The sequence below is a fragment of the Nycticebus coucang genome, chromosome 7 (assembly GCF_027406575.1).
Source record: "Nycticebus coucang isolate mNycCou1 chromosome 7, mNycCou1.pri, whole genome shotgun sequence".
Taxonomy (NCBI): Eukaryota; Metazoa; Chordata; class Mammalia; order Primates; family Lorisidae; genus Nycticebus; species Nycticebus coucang.
The window spans coordinates 107,579,567-107,599,021 of record NC_069786.1 but is presented as its reverse complement, the minus strand read 5'-3'; the positions used below and the strand labels follow the sequence as shown (position 1 = coordinate 107,599,021).

The 19,455-nt window shown below is 37.7% G+C and overlaps 1 protein-coding gene and 1 long non-coding RNA gene across 2 annotated transcripts in view; one reads left to right on the top strand and one right to left on the bottom strand.

The window, feature by feature from the left end:
• ACADL (acyl-CoA dehydrogenase long chain) overlaps positions 1–865 on the top strand; it is a 39,486-nt gene extending 38,621 nt beyond the window's left edge. The window contains exon 11 of the mRNA XM_053597791.1: positions 454–865. Within this exon, the coding sequence (XP_053453766.1) occupies positions 454–547 (94 nt within the window). The 3' untranslated portion in view covers positions 548–865. The remainder of the gene's footprint in view (positions 1–453) is intronic.
• Positions 866–1,415: 550 nt separating this feature from the next.
• LOC128590477 (uncharacterized) lies at positions 1,416–6,251 on the bottom strand. The gene is made up of 2 exons (XR_008381281.1): positions 4,799–6,251; positions 1,416–4,700 (listed from the first exon to the last, which is right to left on the bottom strand). It is a non-coding gene; the product is annotated as an uncharacterized LOC128590477 (long non-coding RNA).
• Between the last annotated feature and the right edge of the window lie 13,204 nt (positions 6,252–19,455).

The window sequence follows — 19,455 nt, the reverse complement described above, 5'->3', positions numbered from 1 at the left end:
GGCATTCCATGCATCTCTAAATCTAAAACAGACTTTTTAAAAATGCTATTATATGTGCCAAATTTTACAAAATTAAATCAAATGAAACATACTTACAAATGTCAGTTTGACTTTGGAATCTCTTCAAGCAAACTAAAACAAAGATATATATATATTATCAATATTTAATAGATTTTTTACAGTTTTACCAACCTAGGTGAATGCCATACTGGAAAAATGAGTAATTTCTGAAGGACTTTTATTGTTTGGATTTTTTTTTTTTTTATTGTTGGGGATTCATTGAGGGTACAATAAGCCAGATTACACTGATTGCAATTGTTAGGCAAAGTCCCTCTTGCAATTATTGTTTGGATTTTATTAAATGAATGCTTTAATTAATAGTTACCTAACGAGACAAAACTTACTATTTCTAATATATTATGTGTTTATTCAACCATTTTCTGATTTATCCAGAGCTTATGTGGATGCCCGAGTTCAGCCAATCTATGGTGGTACCAATGAAATAATGAAGGAGCTGATTGCAAGAGAAATCGTCCGTGACAAGTAGACATCTGCCCACATCCTGGAATCCTATTACAGTTAATCTGGTTTCAAATCTGCTCAAGATGAAATGTAACCTGGAATGGAAGGAAAGACTAAACATATATTTATACGCTTTCCTTATAAAGAAAGAAATCAAATAAAATATAAATATAGGGATTGACACAGGAGGAGAAACCTCTGAATCCAAAGATTCTAAAATCTTCCAATGTAAGATTTAATTTTTTAATATAAAGGTCAAAGATTTTCTGAATCCAGATGCCTTATTGTTTCATGTATTTCTATAATTCTAAAGAGAATAAATTGCTTAAATCTTTAAAATTGAGGCAGAAATAATTTTATGTTGTTACACTATAAAAAATTAATGATAGGGCGGCGCCTGTGGCTCAAGGGGTAGGGCGCCGGTCCCATATGCCGGAGGTGGCAGGTTCAAACCCAGCCCCAGCCAAAAAAATAAAATAAAATAATAATAAAAAAAAAATTAATGATATAGCACTTTGACTTTTGAAGGGAAAAATATATATAACTTATAGTGTAAAGTCATGTCATCTACCTTTAGCTCCAAATTCCCTACAACAGTAGTTTTCACCACTCTACTCCAGCCCCCACATTTGTAAGCAATGGAACCTTTAGCAAAGTGGCTTTTATTTTTCAATAATATAGTTAATATATGTGTTAATTTAACAAATACTTTGTGTCTTCTGTAAAGCAGACTTGTTAAAAATACCATGAAGTCAAGGTAAAAATACCAACTGGTAAGGTCACTGCTAATAAATAAGTGAATAAACAAATAAACAGTAATAAGTAAGATAAGAAGTAAATGAGTAAACAATGCCGGGCGCTGTGGCTCACGCCTGTAATCCCAGCACTGTGGGAGGCTGAGGAGGGAGAATCGCTTGAGCTCAGGAGTTCGAGACTCGCTTGAGCGACAGTGAGACCCCCACTCATGAAAAAAATGGAAAAACCCAGCCGGGCGCGGCGGAGAGCAGCTGTAATCCCAACGGCTTCCGGAGGCTGAGGCAGCGGGGTGCCCGCAGCCCAAGTCTGAGGTTGTGGTGAGCTACCACGCCCACTGCACTCTGCTCAGAGGCATAGGGTGGGACCCTGTCTCAACAACAACAACAAAAAAGTAAATGAGTAAACAAGATAAGTTCAAATCATAATTGCAAGGCGGCACCTGTGGCTCAAAGGAGTAGGGCGCTGGCCCCATATACCAGAGGCGGTGGGTTCAAACCCAGCCTGGGCGAAAAACTGCAAATCGTAAGTGCAATTAGTAAGCATTCAAAATTGGCAACTGAAGAAATGACATTTAAGACTTAAAAGTAGGGCAGTGCCTGTGGCTCCATGAGTAGGGCGCTGACCCCATATACTGAGGGTGGTGGGTTCAAACCAGGCCCCGGGCCAAAACTGCAAAAAAAAAAAAAAATAGCCATGTGTTGTGGCGAGCGCCTATAGTCCCAGCTACTCGGGAGGCTGAGGCAAGAGAATCGCCTAAGCCCAGGAGTTGGAGGTGGCTGTGAGCTGTGACACCACTCTACCCAGGGCGACAAAGCAAAACTCTGTCTCTTAAAAAAATAATAATAATAAAAAAAGACTTAAAAGTAATTATTAAAAACCCACTAATTTAAATTGTAACTAGCATTATTTCATTGCCTCTTTTTCTTTGCATATAGCAGTGACACAGTAAATAAAGTACCTTTAAAATGGAAATAGATGTACTCTTGCTGAACACAGAAAACATTTCATTTGGTATTGCTAGTATTAAACTTTTTTTTTTTTGAGACAGAGCCTCAAGCTGTCACCCTGGGTAGAGTGCCGTGGGGTCACAGCTCACAGCAACCTCCAACTCCTGGGCTCAAGCAATTCTGCCTGTGCCTGCCAAGTAGCTGGGACTACAGGCACCTGCCACAACGCCCCGCTATTTTTTTTTTTTTTTTGCAGCCGTCATTGTTTGACGGCCTGGGCTGGATTCGAACCAGCTAGCTCAGGTGTATGTGGCTGGCGCCTTAGCCGCTTAAGCCACAGGCGCCAAGCTGTATTAAACATTTTTAAAATACATTCATTAGAACTGGATAGAGCAGAGCAAAGAGAAAGTATTTTCATATCATCCTTTCCTAGAATTACACAGCTTTGATTTGTGCTTGGGCAGAAGATTGTATGGTTGCCAGCTTAGGTTCTTTCAAATATACATTAAATAACTATACAAAATGGGTCAAGTTGCTACTAACTCTTGCTAAATGTTATTGTATTTGTGGCTCTCATTTCCTTTCTACTATCAGAAAGTGATACCTACAACCCCCATTTTCCCTGCACAGCCCCTTTCCTTTCCATTCCCAATCCTGAAGGAAACTAGATTTCAGGAATGAAGCAGCTGGAAGATAAACAGTAAATTAACATGGAAAGTTAATAGTTAATAGTAGGTAGGAAAAGCCTACTGTGTAGAGGTGGGCAGACCTGGGTTTGAATGATGACTCTGGGCAAGTTGTTTTTACTTCTCAGGATTTTTTAAGGTGCAAATGACAAAAGAAACCCAATTCCAACCATCCTAAGCAAAAACTTAGATGTATTGGTTTAAAAGGCTTGTGGAGTAGCTCATACAGTATAAAGAATTATAACAAGAAGGGCCTCAAGGGCCTGATTTTAGGGCTTAGAAGTGTCAGCGTTTATGCTATACTCATTAATTTCTATTTTTCTTTGCAAAGTGGCCTACACAGTCAAAGAAGTTCATTATGAGTCCTGTAAAATTGACCTTCAGCTGCTTCAGGCCTGCATCCTTTAGCACAAAGTCATTGTAAGGTAGAGGAGAAATGCTCTATGATTGACATTCCCATCAGGAATACATGGACTGGGAGAAGCATCCTGAAGCAGAGGATGGTATTACCAAAAGAAAAGAAACAAAAAAGTCTACTCGGCAGACTTTAATATCTCTCTCTCCTCCCTCTCTCTCTACGTTGCCCCTGCTCCCACAAAGTGATTACAGTCCTTTACAGCTAGAAATAGATTCTAGTAGTTTTTATATAGCAGAAAGTGGAATGATTTCTAAGGTAGGATATTCTTTTGCAGTGATCTCTGGGATGTATTCTGTGTCTTCAAAGCTGAAGGTTTTCTTTGCCTTACCAACTTTAGGCTTGTTTTATGCCCCTAATATAAACAGTTTTGTTTGGGTTTTGTTTTTTTTTTTTACAGTTTTTGGCCGGGCTGGGTTTGAACCTGCCACCTCCGGCGTATGGGGCCAGCGCCCTACTCCTTTGAGCCACAGGCGTCTCCCAATATAAACAGTTTTATACCCCCTAATAGAAACACGTATTACATCATGGGCTTAAAGCTGAAAGCAAAAAATTCAGAGTGTGCTTCTTAACCTTTCATTCGGTTTTCATTTCTTACACAGTTAATCTTTATTTTGCTTTAGTGGTTTTGATTGTTGTCCCCTAGGGAGAAAACTTATCATCTGTATCTCATGCAATGCTGAGGCTTAAGAAATGATTAATAATAATAATGCTCAAAAGAACAAGCTGGACCAACACAGTGAGAAAACACCACTATGTAAATATTAATGAGAATTTAAAAGCCTGAGTAATCTTGTCTTTTGGCTGAGATTTTCAGGATCATAATTATTGCTTTAAAATTACTCTTGCCCTTTATTTCTTCGATGGAATCACTGAAAATTGTTTTGATTTGCTATTTTAAAATATAACTCTGCAAATCTTTACTAATCTAGTAATTTTAGTAGTTTATTGCTCAAAGTGTAAGATTTCTTGGAGTTTTTTTTCAAGTCAGTATTAATTTTGGCACACATAGCATTTATTTACTTGGATTGATTGGAAAGATTTGACATTGGGAAGGAGACTAACTGTAGGCCTGTGTCTACTGGTTTAAAATAAATATTGAAAAGAAATTCTACTCTATTTTTTAAAATCCCACTTTCTTTCTTTTTTTTTTATTTGAAACAGAGCCTCAAGCTGTCACCCTGGGTAGAATGCTGTTCTGGGTAGAGTGCTGTGGCATCACAGCTCACAGCAACCTTCAACTCCTGGGCTTAAGTGATTCTCTTAAGCTCAGCCTCCCCAGTAGCTGGGACTACAGATGCCCGCCACAACGCCCGGCTATAAAATCCCACTTTCAAGAAAAAATTACAGAAAACTTCAAACATACTAAAAATACTGTATAATAAACCTCCAGTTTCAACATTTACTAGTCAAGCTCTTCCACTTTTTTCTTCATGTACTAGAAAAATCTCAGGCTTAATGCTACTTCACACACAAATATATCTCAGAATCTGTATGTCACTGATGATTTTTTTTTTACATAGCCACATTTTGAAAACTTAAATTTAACATATAATTCCAAATTCACATTAAATTTCCCTTGATTGTAACAAAAAATGCCTTTTGAAATTAGCTTGTTCAAATCAGGATCTAAACAAGATCCACAAATTGCATTTGGTAGTATTGTCTCATGTCTTCTATAACAGTCCTCCCTTCACTTTCTCCTTCCTTCTCTTTATACATTTTATGTTTAAAATTAACATACAACATTTTTGCCCCTTTTGGTATAAACACACAACAGTAAAATTGGTTTTGGGTTCTCTGTATAGATTCAGACAACCGTCACCACAGTCAGGATACAGAAGAATTCCATCATCCACAAAACTGCCTCATGGCCTTCAAAGTCAAACTCTCCACACAATAACTGCTGGTACCCACTGATTTAATCTCTTGTTTTGAGATCGTCAGATAAACAGAATCATCTAGTGTGTAAACTTTTGAGAATAGTTTCTTCTCTCAGCAAAATAAAATCTACCCATGTTGCATGAGTCAGTAACTTGTTCTTTTTTGGTACTAAGTAGTATTTTGCTGTATGAATACGCCATAATTTGTTCATTCATCTGCTTAAGGACATCTTGATTAAGGTTAAATCTTAACATCTTGCTACAGTTAAATACACAGGAAAAGAATTATTGGGTCACATGGTAAGTGTATATTTAACTTATCAAAAACTGCCAAGCTGTTTTTTCTAGAATGCCTATATGATTTTGCCTTCCCACCAGCAATGTAAAAGTTCCAATTGCTCTGAATCTTCTCCAGAACTATTATTTTTTTATTTATTTAATTTTTTTGAGACAGAATCTCACTCTGTTGCATGCACTGGAGACCAAGGCTGGAGTGTACACAATCATAGCTCCAAGGCACAATCATTGCTCATAGCAACCTCAAACTCCTGGGTTCAAGCAATTCTCCTGCCTCAGCCTCCCTACTAGCTAAGATTATAGGTACCTGCCACCATGCCTGGCTAGATTTTCTTTTTAGTAGAGATGGGGTCTCACTTTGCTTAGGCTGGTCTCAAACTCCTGAACTCAAGCAATGTTCTCACCTCAGCCTCCCAGAGTGTTGGGGTGAGCCACTGTGCCTGGCCAGCTTTTTATTTTGCCATTTTGAAAGGTATGTAGTGGGTCTGTCATCATGGTTTAATTTTCAGTTCCTTAATAGCTAATGATGTAGAACAGCCTTTCAAGTACTTATTTGCCTTCTGTTTATTTTCTCTGGTGCATTGTCTGTTCAGGTCTTTTGTCCAGTTTTTATTTGAGTTTCTTGTTTTCTTAATGTTGAGCTTTGAAAGTTCTATATAAATTTTGGGTATTGTCAAGCACAAAGTAAAGCTAGGCTGACAGATTTTGTCCCAGTCTAAAAATAACAGGCTCTTTTTGATTCAGTTTATTGCTTATATGGATAATAAAAACAGAGTAGCTAAAGCTGCCAGCTTTTTGTAGCCTTTGTGCAGGCACACTGAAACAAAAGAGGTTAGGTGACCACAAGAATGATGTGATACGCTATTGCTGAGGAGCCCATTCTGTGATACTGCGAAACAGTTTTGGAGCTGCAGTGTGCCTTAAGGGTGGTAAGGCAAAGCCTTGTACCCCATCAGAAACCTCCCAGACAATGACAAACTGGGTCATGACAGCCTCTTGGTGTAGAGGGGAGCCAGTAAGAATGACTTCGTAGCAGTACCTCATTATCCCTCCATACTTTCTTGTATCCTCCCAGGAGGATCACAGGGGATTCTGCCAAAATTCAGTTTGCCATTCGAGCTTTGCCTATGTGGTCTATGTGGAAGTCATATGAAGTCCCCAGGTTCTGGCATGCAGCTGTTCCCCCATAGATACAAGTTCATTGTTGGATATGTGGTTTGTAAATATTTCCTCAATATCTGTAGTCAGTTCTTTCATTCTCTTAACAGTTGATTTCTCAGAGCAGAAGTTTAAATTTTTTTTCTTTATTTATTTATTTAAATCATAGCTGTGTACATTAGTGCAATTGCCTGTACCCATTCTAAGATGCACCATAGGTGTGGCCCCACCCATTACCCTCCCTCCACCAAACACCCCCCTTCCTTGGCCCTTTCCCCATAGTCTTGTGCTATAATTGGGTTATAGTCTTCATGTGAAAGCTATAATTTAGCTTCATAGTAGGGCTGAGTACATTGGATACTTTTTCTTCCATTCCTGAGATACTTTGCTAAGAAGAATATGTTCCAGCTCCATCCATGTAAACATGAAAGAGGTAAAGTCTCCATCTTTTTTTAAGGCTGCATAGTATTCCATGGTATACATGTACCACAATTTGCTAGTCCATTCGTGGGTCGATGGGCTCTTGGGCTTCTTCCATGACATAGCAATTATGAATTGGGCTGCAATAAACATTCTGGTACAGATGTCTTTGTTATATTGTGACTTTTGGTCTTCTGGGTATAAACCTAGTAAAGGAATTATAGGATCGAATGGCAGGTCTATTTTTAGGTCTCTAAGTGTTCTCCAAACATCCTTCCAGAAGGCACGTATTAGTGGGCATTCCCACCAGCAGTGTAGAAGTGTGCCCTTTCCTCCACATCCACGCCAACATTTCTGGTTTTGGGATTTTGTTATGTGGGCTACTCTTACTGGGGTTAGGTGATATCTCAGAGTAGTTTTGATTTGCATTTCTAAGGATGATGAGCTTTTTTTCATGTGTTTGTAAATCATGCGTCTGTCTTCTTTAGAGAAGTTTCCCTTTAAGTCCCTTGCCCACCCTGAGATGGGGTCAGGCGTTCTTTTCTTGTTAATATGTTTGAGTTCTCTGTGGATTCTGGTTATTAGACCTTTATCGGAGGTATAACCTGCAAATATTTTCTCCCTTTCTGAAGGCTCTCTGCTTGCTTTACTTACTATGTTCTTGGCTGTGCAGAAGCTTTTTAGTTTGATCAGGTCCCAGTAGTGTATTTTTGATACTGCTTCAATTGCCTGGGGAGGCCTCCTCATAAAATATTCACCCAGGCCGATTCCTTCAAGAGTTTTCCCTGCACTTTCTTCAAGTATTTTCATAGTTTCATGTCTTAAGTTTAAATCTTTTATCCAGTGAGAGTCTATCTTAGTTAATGGTGAAAGGTGTGGGTCCCGTTTCAATCTTCTACAGGTTGCCAGCCAGTTTACCCAGCACTATTTGTTAAATAGGGAATCTTTTCCCCACTGAATGTTTTTAATTGGCTTGTCAAAGATCAAATAACAGTAAGTAGCTGGATCCATCTCTTGGTTCTCTGTTCTGTTTCAGACATCTACTTCTCTGCTTTTGTGCCAGTACCATGTTGTTTTGATCACTATGGATTTATAGTACAGTCTCAGGTCTGGTAGCGTAATTCCTCCTGCTTTATTTTTATGGCTGAGTAATGTTTTGGCTATTCGAGGTTTTTTCTGATTCCATATAAAACGAAGTATTATTTTTTCAAGATCTTTAAAGTATGACCATGGAGCTTTAATAGGAATTGCATTAAATTATATATTGCTTTGGGCAGTATGGACATTTTAACAATGTTGATTCTTCCCAGCCATGAGCATGGTATGTTTTTCCATCTGTTAACATCTTCAGCTATTTCTTTTCTTAGAGTTTCATAGTTCTCTTTGTAGAGATCTTTCACATCCTTTGTTAGGTATACTCCCAAATATTTCATCTTCTTTGGCACTACTGTGAAAAGAATAGAGTCCTTGACTATTTGTTCGGCTTGGTTATTGTTGGTATATATAAAGGCTACAGATTTATGGGTGTTGATTTTGTAGCCTGAGACATTGCTATATTCCTTGATCACTTCTAAAAGTTTTGTAGTAGAATCCCTAGTGTTTTCCAGATATATGATCATATCATCTGCGAAGAGTGAAAGTTTCATCTCTTTTGACCCTATGTGGATACCCTTGATCGCCTTTTCTTCCCTAATTGCAATGGCTAAAACTTCCATTACAATGTTAAAGAGCAATGGAGACAATGGGCAACGTTGCCTGGTTCCTGATCTGAGCGGAAATGATTTCAATTTAACTCCATTCAATACGATATTGGCTGTGGGTTTGCTGTAGATGGCCTCTATTAGTTTAAGAAATGTCCCTTCTATACCAATTTTCTTAAGTGCTCTGATCATGAAGGGATGCTGGATATTATCAAAAGCTTTTTCTGCATCAATTGAAAGAATCATATGATCTTTATTTTTAAGTTTGTTTATGTGTTGAATTACACTTATAGATTTACGTATATTGAACCAGCCTTGAGACCCTGGGATAAATCCCACTTGGTCATGGTGTATAATTTTTTTGATGTGTTGTTGGATTCTGTTTGTTAGGATCTTATTGAGCATTTTAGCATCTATATTCATCAGTGATATTGGTCTATAATTTTCTTTTCTTGTTGGGTCTTTCCCTGGTTTGGGGATCAAGGTGATGTTTGCTTCATAGAATGTGCTGGGTAATATTCCTTCTTTTTCTATATTTTGGAAGAGGTTTAGTGGTATAGGTACTAGTTCTTCTTTAAATGTTTGGTAGAATTCTGACGTAAAGCCATCTGGTCCTGGGCTTTTCTTTTTAGGGAGATTTTGTATAGTTGATGCTATTTCAGAACTTGATATAGGCCTGTTCAACATTTCCACTTCGTTCTGGCTAAGTCTTGGTAGGTGGTATGCTTCCAGGTATTGGTCGATTTCTTTCAGATTTTCATATTTGTGAGAGTAGAGTTTCTTGTAGTATTTGTTAAGGATTTTTTGAATTTCTGAGGGGTCTGTTGTTATTTCATCATTATCATTTCTGATTGATGAAATTAGAGATTTTACTCTTTTTTTTCCTGGTTAGGTTGGCCAAAGGTTTATCTATTTTATTGATCTTTTCAAAAAAACAGCTTTTGGATTTATTGATCTGTTGTATAATTCTTTTGTTTTCAATTTCATTTAATTCTGCTCTGATTTTGGTTATTTCTTTTCTTCTGCTGCATTTGGGGTTGAAGTGTTCTTCCTTCTCCAGTTGCTTGAGATGTTCCATTAAGTTATTGACTTCCTCTCTTTCCATTTTCTTGAGGAAGGCTTGCAGTGCTATAAATTTCCCTCTTACAACTGCCTTTGCAGTATCCCAGAGGTTCTGGTAATTTGTGTCTTGATTGTTGTCTTGTTCCAAAAATATGGTGATTTCCTTCTTAATCTCGTCTATAACCCATGTATCCTTCAGCATAAGGTTGTTTAGCTTCCATGTTTTTGTATGGGTATGCAGGTTCCTGTTGTTATTTAGTTCAACTTTTATTCCATGATGGTCTGAGAAGATGCAAGGAATAATTTCTATTTTTTTAAATTTGCTGAGGTTAGATTTGTGACCTAGGTTGTGGTCGATTTTGGAGTATGTTCCGTGGGCTGATGAGAAGAATGTGTATTCAGTTTTTTGGGGATGAAATGTTCTGTAGATGTCTGTTAAGTACAGATGTTGAATGGTTGCATTTATATCTAGAATTTCTTTGCTTAGCTTCTTTTTGGAGGATCTATCCAGGACTGCTAAAGGAGTGTTAAAATCTCCAACTACTATGGAAGTGGAGGAAATCGAGTTGCTCATGTCTGTTAGAGTTTCTCTTATAAATTGAGGTGCGTTGTGGTTGGGTGCGTAAATATTAATAATTGAGATCTCATCATATTGAGTATTACCTTTAACAAATATGAAGTGTTCATCCTTATCCTTAATTATTTTGGTTGGTTTAAAGCCTATTGCATCTGCGAACAGGATTGCAACGCCTGCTTTTTTCTGCTTTCCATTTGCCTGGAATATAGATGACCATCCCTTCACCTTGAGTCTATATCTGTCTTTTAATGTAAGATGCGATTCTTGGATGCAGCAGATATCTGGCTTGAGTTTTTGTATCCAATCCGCCAACCTATGCCTCTTTAGAGGACAATTTAAACCATTCACATTAATTGAGAGTATTGATAAGCCTTTCGAGAGACCGGTGGACATTTTTAATCCTTTTGCAACTGTGGAAGTTGGAATTTGATCAAAAATTTTATGGGTGGGTTTACTTTTGCTGGAGAATTATGCTGGTCTTTATGGAGGATAGATCTAAGAATGTCCTGGAGAACTGGTTTAGTTGTGGCATATTTCTTCAACATGTGAATGTCATTGAAGTATTTAATTTCTCCGTCATAAATGAAGCTCAGTTTAGCTTGGTACAGGATCCTGGGTTGAAAGTTATTTTGTTTTAGGAGATTAAAAGTCGATGACCATCCTCTTCTAGCTTGAAAGGTTTCAGCAGAGAGATCTGCAGTTATTCTGATATTCTTCCCCTTGTAGGTAATGGTTTTCTTTCATCTGGCAGCTTTCAGAATTTTCTCCTTCATATTAACTTTAGTAAAATTGATTATGATGTGTCTGGGGGATGTCTTATTGGGGTTGAGTCATGCTGGAGTTCTGAAACTGTCTGCTATCTGAATTTCGGAATCTCTTGGCATGTCTGGAAAGTTCTCCTTCATAATCTCATGGAGAAGAGACCTTGTGCCTTGTGAAGCCACTTCGTCACTTTCGGGGATCCCTATAAGACGAATATTGGTCTTCTTCAAATTATCCAAGAGCTCTCTGAGAGAGTGGTCTGTTTTTGCTCTCCATTTCTCTTCTTCTTTGAGGGTTTGGGAGTGTTCAAAAGCTTTGTCTTCAATGTCAGAAATCCTTTCTTCTGCTTGCTCCATTCTGTTACTGACGGATTCTGCTGTGTTTCTCACATTTTTGAGGGATGCAACGTCTTGTCTCAATGTGTCGAAATCTTTGGTCATTTGGTCTTTGAATCCGTTGAATTTTTGAGATAACTTTTGGAATTCTAATTCGATCTTATTTGCTATCCAGATCCTGAATTCAATTTCTGACATCTCAGCTATTTGTTTGTGCATGGGGTCTTGTGCTGTTTCTGCCCCATTGATCCTTGGGGGAGTTGATCTACTGTGATTATTCATATCGCCAGAGTTTTTCTGTTGATTTTGCCTCATGATTGTTTTTCACCATTGCCTCTGGCTGTCCTCAGAGTTGGGGAAGTATCTCTCCAAGATTAGACCCTAGCGGGATCACTCTATTGTTGCTGGTTCTTTATAGGGAGTGACCCTGTGTAGTTCCTCTGGGGCTGCTCTAGCTAGCGAGTTCTGGTTGTGGAAGCATCTCCAGTTTGTGACACACCCAGATCCAGCAACAGGGCTGGGGGTGGTGCACACGGTTCTGTGAGTGCCAGGTGCCCAGCGACTTTGGCACAGAGAGCCCAAGGCTCCAGCAGTCTCTGGCCAGGAGCAGAGCTCTGCGCAGAGGCAGGGAGGGCTCCAAAGGGTACACAGCTACCAGAGTCCCTGTCCAGATGAACAGGCTAGTGTGGAAGCTGGGAGGACACAGGAGGGAGGACGTAGGGTTGCGTGGCTCCGCAGTTCCTGGTCAGGGAATGTGGAGGGCCAGTGAGCGCGGGTCACCGGTCGGGGGTCACTGCACAGCTCTTATGGAGGGCTGGGTGGGGCCAAGCCCAGGAGTTTGAGGTTGCTATGAGCTGTGACATCACGGCACTCTACCCAGGGCAACAGCCCAAGGCTCCAGTTTGCCAAAACTGTCTCACTCTGCCCCTAAGGATTAAGGCTATGAGGCAGCTCAGTCCCCGCCTTTAGGCTGCTCAGTCAGTAGGTCACTTTCACCCGCCCAATCCTTGCTCTGAGACCCTGAGGGAGGAGCTTGCCGGGACAGTTCTTTCACAATGGCTTCCTGAGCCCAGCTCAGTGGCTCAGTCTGGGGCCCCAGACAATGCCCAAAGTTCTCCACACTCCTGCTCAAGCTCTCCCCAAGGCAGTTCAACTGAGTGCCAAGTCCAAGAACACTAAAACAGTTCACAGGTAAGGCCTTTCCGGTTTGCAGTCTCACTGCTGCTTGTACTTACGGTTGCCAGCGTGATTAGGTCGATTGAACACACACAACCACTTGCCAGTTTTCCACTGTTTTTGTCCTCCTCTTGGGGTTCAGAAGTCCCTTGCTGGCTCCCTGTATCCTCAAAGGGATAATTATAGGCAGATCCCACTGGCCAGAGATGCCTGGAGTCTTGTCTCCCCAGACTCACTGTTCCCAGTTGCAGGGAAGCTGTTACTTGGCCGCCATCTTTAATCTCTCCTAGAAGTTTTAAATTTTTTGAATTCTAATTTATCAGTATTTTTTTTTATGGACCATACATTTGGTGTTATCTTCAAGCACTCTTTTGTAACATTCTCCAAAATTGATCATATCCTAGGACACAAAACAAACCTCAACAAAATCAAAAGAATTGAAATTCTACCTTGCATCTTTTCAGGCCACAAGGCACTAAAAGTAGAACTCAGCTGCAACAATAATGCTCAACCTCACACAAAGGCATGGAAGTTAAAACACCTTATGCTGAATGACAGTTGGGTGTAGGAAGAAATAAAAAAGGAAATCATTACCTTCCTTGAGTATAACAACAATGAAGACACGCTGCCAAAACCTGTGGGATATTGCAAAAGCAACTCTGAGAGGAAAATTTATCACTTTAGATGCCTACATTCAAAAAACAGAAAGAAAGCGCATCAACAAACTTATAAGCCATCTTATGGAATTGGAAAGAGAAGAACAATCCAAGCCTAAACCCAGCAGAAGAAAAGAAAAATCCAAAATTAAATTAGAGATCAATGAAATTGAAAACAAAAGAATCATTCATGAAACAAGGAGTTGGTTTTTTGAAAAAATAAAATAGATAAGCCTTTGGCCAGACTAACTAGAAATAAAAAAGTAAAATCTCTAGTAACCTCAATCAGAAATGATAAAGGAGAAATAACAGCTGATGCCACAGAGATACAAGAGATTATCTCTGAATTCTGATTATCTCAGAATCTTTTTAAAATTTTTTAAAATTTATTTTTATTATTTGCATAGATGAGGTCTCACTTTGTTGCCAAAGCTGGTCTCACACTCTTGGCCTTACTGATCCTCCTGCCTTAGCCTCTCAAAGTGCTAGGATTATAGGTTTGAGCTACCATGCCTGGTCATGTCCAAAAAGTCTGTGCTCAGGCTTCTTATGTTTTTTCCTACGAATTTTACATTTTACATTATGCATTTAGATATATGTTCCATTTAGTAATTTTTTATAAGTTGTGAAGTTTCATGTTGAAGTTCACTTTTTTACCATATAGCTACCTGTTTCAACACCAGTTATTGAAAAAATTATCTTTTTTTCATTGATGGCCTTTGCCCCTTTGTCAAAAATCATTTAACTTTATTTGTGTGGGTCTATTTCTGAACTCTGTTCTGTTATATTGGTCTGTGTGTCTATCTTTTTGCCACTATATAGATTGTGGTAGATTTACAGAAAGTCTTAAAATTAGATAATGAAATTTCTTCAATTGTAGTCTGTTCTTTAAAAGTTTTTTGGCTATCCCAATTCCTTTTCTATTCCATACAATTTTTTTTTTAATCAACTTGTCTACATCTTCAAAAAAACTCCTGCTAGGTTTTTATTTAGAATTGTAATAAATCTATGGATCTATTTGAAGGGTTTTGCCATCTTTACTATATTGAGTTTTTCAGTCCATAAACAATGTCTCAATTTATTTTGGTCAATTTTTATTTTCTTCAGCATTTTGTGGTTTTCGACATAATAGATCCTGCATGTTTTGATATGCTTAACTATTTCATTTTTTGTAGTTACTATATAGTGTTTCATTCTGGTTTATAATTGTTTGTTACTAATATCATTGATTATTGTTTATTGACTTTGTATCTTTTGCTTTGTTAATTAAGCTCATTTGCTAATTCTAAGAGTTTCTTTATAAATTCTTTGTCTACACAGAGAATAATGTCACCCATGAATAGGTAGGGTTTCAATTCTTCCTTTGTAATCTGTATGTCTTTCTTTTTTTATTTCTTCTTTTTCTTTTTCTCTCTTGCTTTTGGTGTTACTGTACTGATTTGGACTACTGCACTGTTGAAACAAGAGTGAGAATGGATATCCTTGATTCTTCCCGATCTTAAGGAGAAAGTGTTCAGGTTTTCACATTAATTATGATTTTCTTAAAGTTGTTTTATTTGTAGATGCCCTTTATCAGGTTGAGTAGACTCCATTCTATTCCTTACTTTTTGTTAATAGATATTGATTCTGTCAAATGCTTTTTCTATATGAATGATGTGATCATGTGGTTTTTCTTCTTTGGACTATTAGTATACTGAATATCTTAGTTGTTTCCAGCTATTGCAAAATACTGTAAACTGGATATTTTATAAATCATACAAACTTATTTCTCAAAGTTATAAAGACTGGGAAGTCCAAGATAAATGCACTGATAGGTGTTTGGTAAGGGCCTTGTGTCTGTATTTATGGCACTTTGAACACTGTGTCCTCTAGAAAGGATGAATACTGAGTCTTATGGTAGAAGGGCAGAGGGGAGCGATTATGGATTGATCAGCTCCTAAAGTCACATTTAAATAACTTACGGATTAAGTTTTACCATGAACTTGGAGGGGACACAAATATTCAAACCATAGCATTCATAGGATTGCATCGGTTAGATTTTAAATGTTGAACTTAACTTGCATTCCTGGAATTAACCCTACTTGGTCATTGTATATTATTCTTTTTATGCATTGCTTGATTTGATTTAATAATAGTTTGTTAATAATTTTTTATCTATATTCACAAGGGACATTGGGTTGGTATTTTCTTTTCTTGCACTATCTTTGTCAAGTTAATGTTGAGCTCATAAATGAGTTGGAGATTATTTGTTCCTTTTTCTATAATGCAGTTAACTTGTTGGAAAACAACTAATCGTTTATTTTGCAAAATGTCCACATTTTTGTTTTGCCTGATTGATTTCTTATAGTAGCTTCTATTTATTTCTCCATTGCCCATGTTTCCTGAAAACTGATAGTTAGATCTAGAACAGTGTTTTTCAACTTTTTTTTTTTAATCTCACAGCACACTTGAACCTATAGTTAAACTGTCATGGCAAACTTAAATTATGTTAATCAAAAAAAAAAAAGAGTAAAAAAATATGTACTTACTGTGCTTCAAACTTCTTTCAAAAATAATTTATGATTTTTAAGAATTTTTGCTGCACACCTAAGATCCTCTCACAGCACACCAGTTGAAAATCACTGATCGAGAGGCTTGACTAGATTCAGACTCAATATTTTTGCCCAGAAAGCAGTGCTGTGAGTATTCTATTGCATCACATCATAAGACACATTATATCTAGTTTTCTCACTTTTAGTGATTCTGAATTGATGAGTGGATTCTGGTAATATTAGTCTGGTACCTCCATAAAATTCTCTATCAACCTGTTTTACCTAATGGTTTTACATCCCCTGATAGTTATTTATAAGTTCTATTATTTCATTAGAAATTGCAAAGATACTTTTCTAATTTTTTCACTCCTTTTGCATTTATTAACTTTGATAAAGAAATTTTATCAACTTGTTGGTTCATCTGTGAGTTCTTTGAGTCCTATAGGAATCAGAAGCTGAGACACGGAAGTATAAGAGATTTATTGAGAGGTAACATCTGTGAAAAATAAAAAAGGAAGGAAGTCATATTGCATAGGGAGATCAGGGCTTCAGACTATAAAGCTTATTTGATAAAGTTTTGCCCAACCCAGTGGGAGAACTGTGGAGCAAAGACTGCCTATTATTTATTTATTTATGTATGTATGTATTTATGTATTTATGTTTTGAGACAGAGTCTCAAGCTGTTCCCCTGGGTAGAGAGCCATGGCGTCATAGCTCACAGCGACCTCCAACTCTTGGGCTCAAGTGATCCTCTTGCCTCAATTTTTCTATTTTCAGTAGAGATGGGAGTCTCACTTTTACTCAGGCTGGCCTGGAAGTCCTGAGCTCAAGCAATCCATCTACCTTGGCCTCCCAGAGTGCTAGGATTACAGGTGTCAGCCATGGTACCCAGCCCTAAAAACAGCCTATTAGAGGAATCACACATTGCGCAGAAATGGCCAGTCCTTGGTCACTTTACCCTGCTCAGTCACCGCACCAGGACTGCCTGGAAGAGAGTGACCTCAGCTGAAAAGATGCTGTGGGTTCTATCAGTGTTAACAGCTGGAGGCTGTGAGATAAGTGTATCCCTTACAGCAAAATGGCAAATTTTTTCTTAAAGGAAAATCTGGGAGTTGTACCTCCATGGCTGCCACATTCTAAAATACAATTTTTAAATATAAAGCAGAATAAATTACTGATTCTTTTATTAATTATTAGAGTAATGGATGCCTAGCAACTTCCAATGGCAATGACTTTTTAAAATATTCATAAGAACTTATGGATTTTAGAAATTTTGATGTAATTCCATTATTTGCAATCATTATTCTTTTTGATACATAAATTGATTTATCTCAGGCCAGTAAGAACTCCTTCGAGTTTATTTCTAGTTTTTTTCCTCCATTTTATTTTGGGAAATGACAAAGACATACAAAAATGCACAGAATAATACAGTAAGCCACTGTGTATGCATCACCCAACTCTGACAATTATTAACTCATGACCAATATTTAGTCATCTATCCTCCTTTACCCCCTACTCTCATAGATAATTTTAAAACAAATACCAGACATCATGTAATTCTGAGTAATTCTGACATTACCCAATTATTTATGATAGCTGTGTTTATTCCTTGCTGTATGCCACACCAAAATCTCCCATTCCTATCATATACAGATCCTATCCTGGATCTGAAATCAGCCATTTCTCTAAAGATCCCTACTTTATTTTATTGGGTGTTTTTTTCTTTTGTAAGCTACTACAGTATGGATTTTTTTTTTTGTTTGTTTCTTTTGTATTTTTTCACAAAAATCCCCCTTGAAATTACTTTGTTTTTTGGGGGTTTTTTGTTTTTTTGTAGAGACAGAGTTTCACTTTATGGCCCTCGGTAGAATGCCATGGCATCATACAGCTCACAGCAACCTCCAACTCCTGGGCTTAAGCGATTCTCTTGCCTCAGCCTCCTGAGTAGCTGGGACTACAGGCGCCTGCCCCAACGAATTACTTTGATTGTTAAAAATCATACTCTTTCTTCACTCTTTTCCTTAAATCTAATCTCACCAGAAATTTAGCTTAACATATCCTGAGACAAGTTATATTCCATTTTTCAGTAGAAAATTTTATCAAAATGTTTTTTTCTTGCAAGAAACAGAAAACTCAAACTAAATTTGGCTTAAACAATGAAGGAAGAGCTAACAAACCTGGAAAGCTCAGAGAGGCAGACTCAAACTGGTTGACTGAGCAGCTTAGCTTTGTCACCAAAGACCCTCTTCACCAGTTGCTTGGTAGACCTTTGCTCTATCATTCATAGTGTAGGGCTAATTGTGAAACTGGCTACTCTAATGATCATGAGATGGACTTCTTCATTTTCCAGGGTAAGAGAATGCACTTCTGCCCAGCATTTTGGGAATAAGTGCTGAAATCCATTCTCATGGTGCTAGTTTTGGTCACATGCCCACCTCTGAACCAATGATTATATCCAGAGAAACAGAATGTATGCATTTGCTTAAGACAATTAGGATCTTCTTTGGGGACATGGAGATAATAGATGATTCACTTCATGAGCTACATGAAGGGCTACATAACAAAAAGAATATCAAGATAATTTTAGGAAATTAAAGTTATGGAATATAAAACAAATAGGCAAATACCTACTGTAACACCTACAAAGTACATCCTGATGGTTGGGTCAGTGCCTGAAGATTGTCACATTTTAAATGAGACATCATCTCATTTATTGTTTTGGGATTCCCTTGCAACTGGGCATAATCATGTAACTAGACCTCACCAGTGGATTGTGGCTGGAAGTGAGGTGTGTGTCTTATCCTGTGGCAGCAAATGCTACAGAGATAACACAAGATCAGAGCATGGAATGCAGATCCAATATATGGAAAACAGGTGATCTGGAAAGTTACCTGACCTACAGCAGATTTTGTGGTAAGTAGAAATAAACTTTTGCATTAAATCAGTGCGATTTGAGGGTTTTTGTTACTGCACCATAACCTGGCCCATCCTGTCAGAACTTTCATGTTTTTACATACAGAGTGTCCATAAAGTTCATGCACAGTTGATTATGTTAAACTATTTTAAATTGCACACAAATTTTATGTTTACCCTGTATGTCACATAATTAAGGAAACAGAATTGGTGTTATAAAACACTTTCAGTAGCTCCAAGGAATTGCCATAATGTTCACATTGTATATGGAATGAATGAAAATGTTGGGATACAGTTTCAACTGCAGTGATTTCTGACCAATATTTCTGCATATACCTGTTTAAAGACCCATGGGATTCGCATTCTGAAAACAATGCTTTCATTTCATTTCCTATTACAAAAATCTTCAATGATTCCAATCATTACCTACCAAATATGAGCTTTACAAATCTTCCTTAAACTTCCGTCAAAGCTTTCCATATTTTGGTCCAAACCTATCTTTAAAGACTTGTGCACATTATTCTTTTTTAATTGCATTAAGGTGTTCAGCATTCTTAATACAAATGAGCATAGCCAAAGAGCCTGAAAAAGGGACAGTATTACCAAAAATCTCTTTTAGCAGTCTTTTTAACTCCCTATCCCACCCCAACCCAAATCTT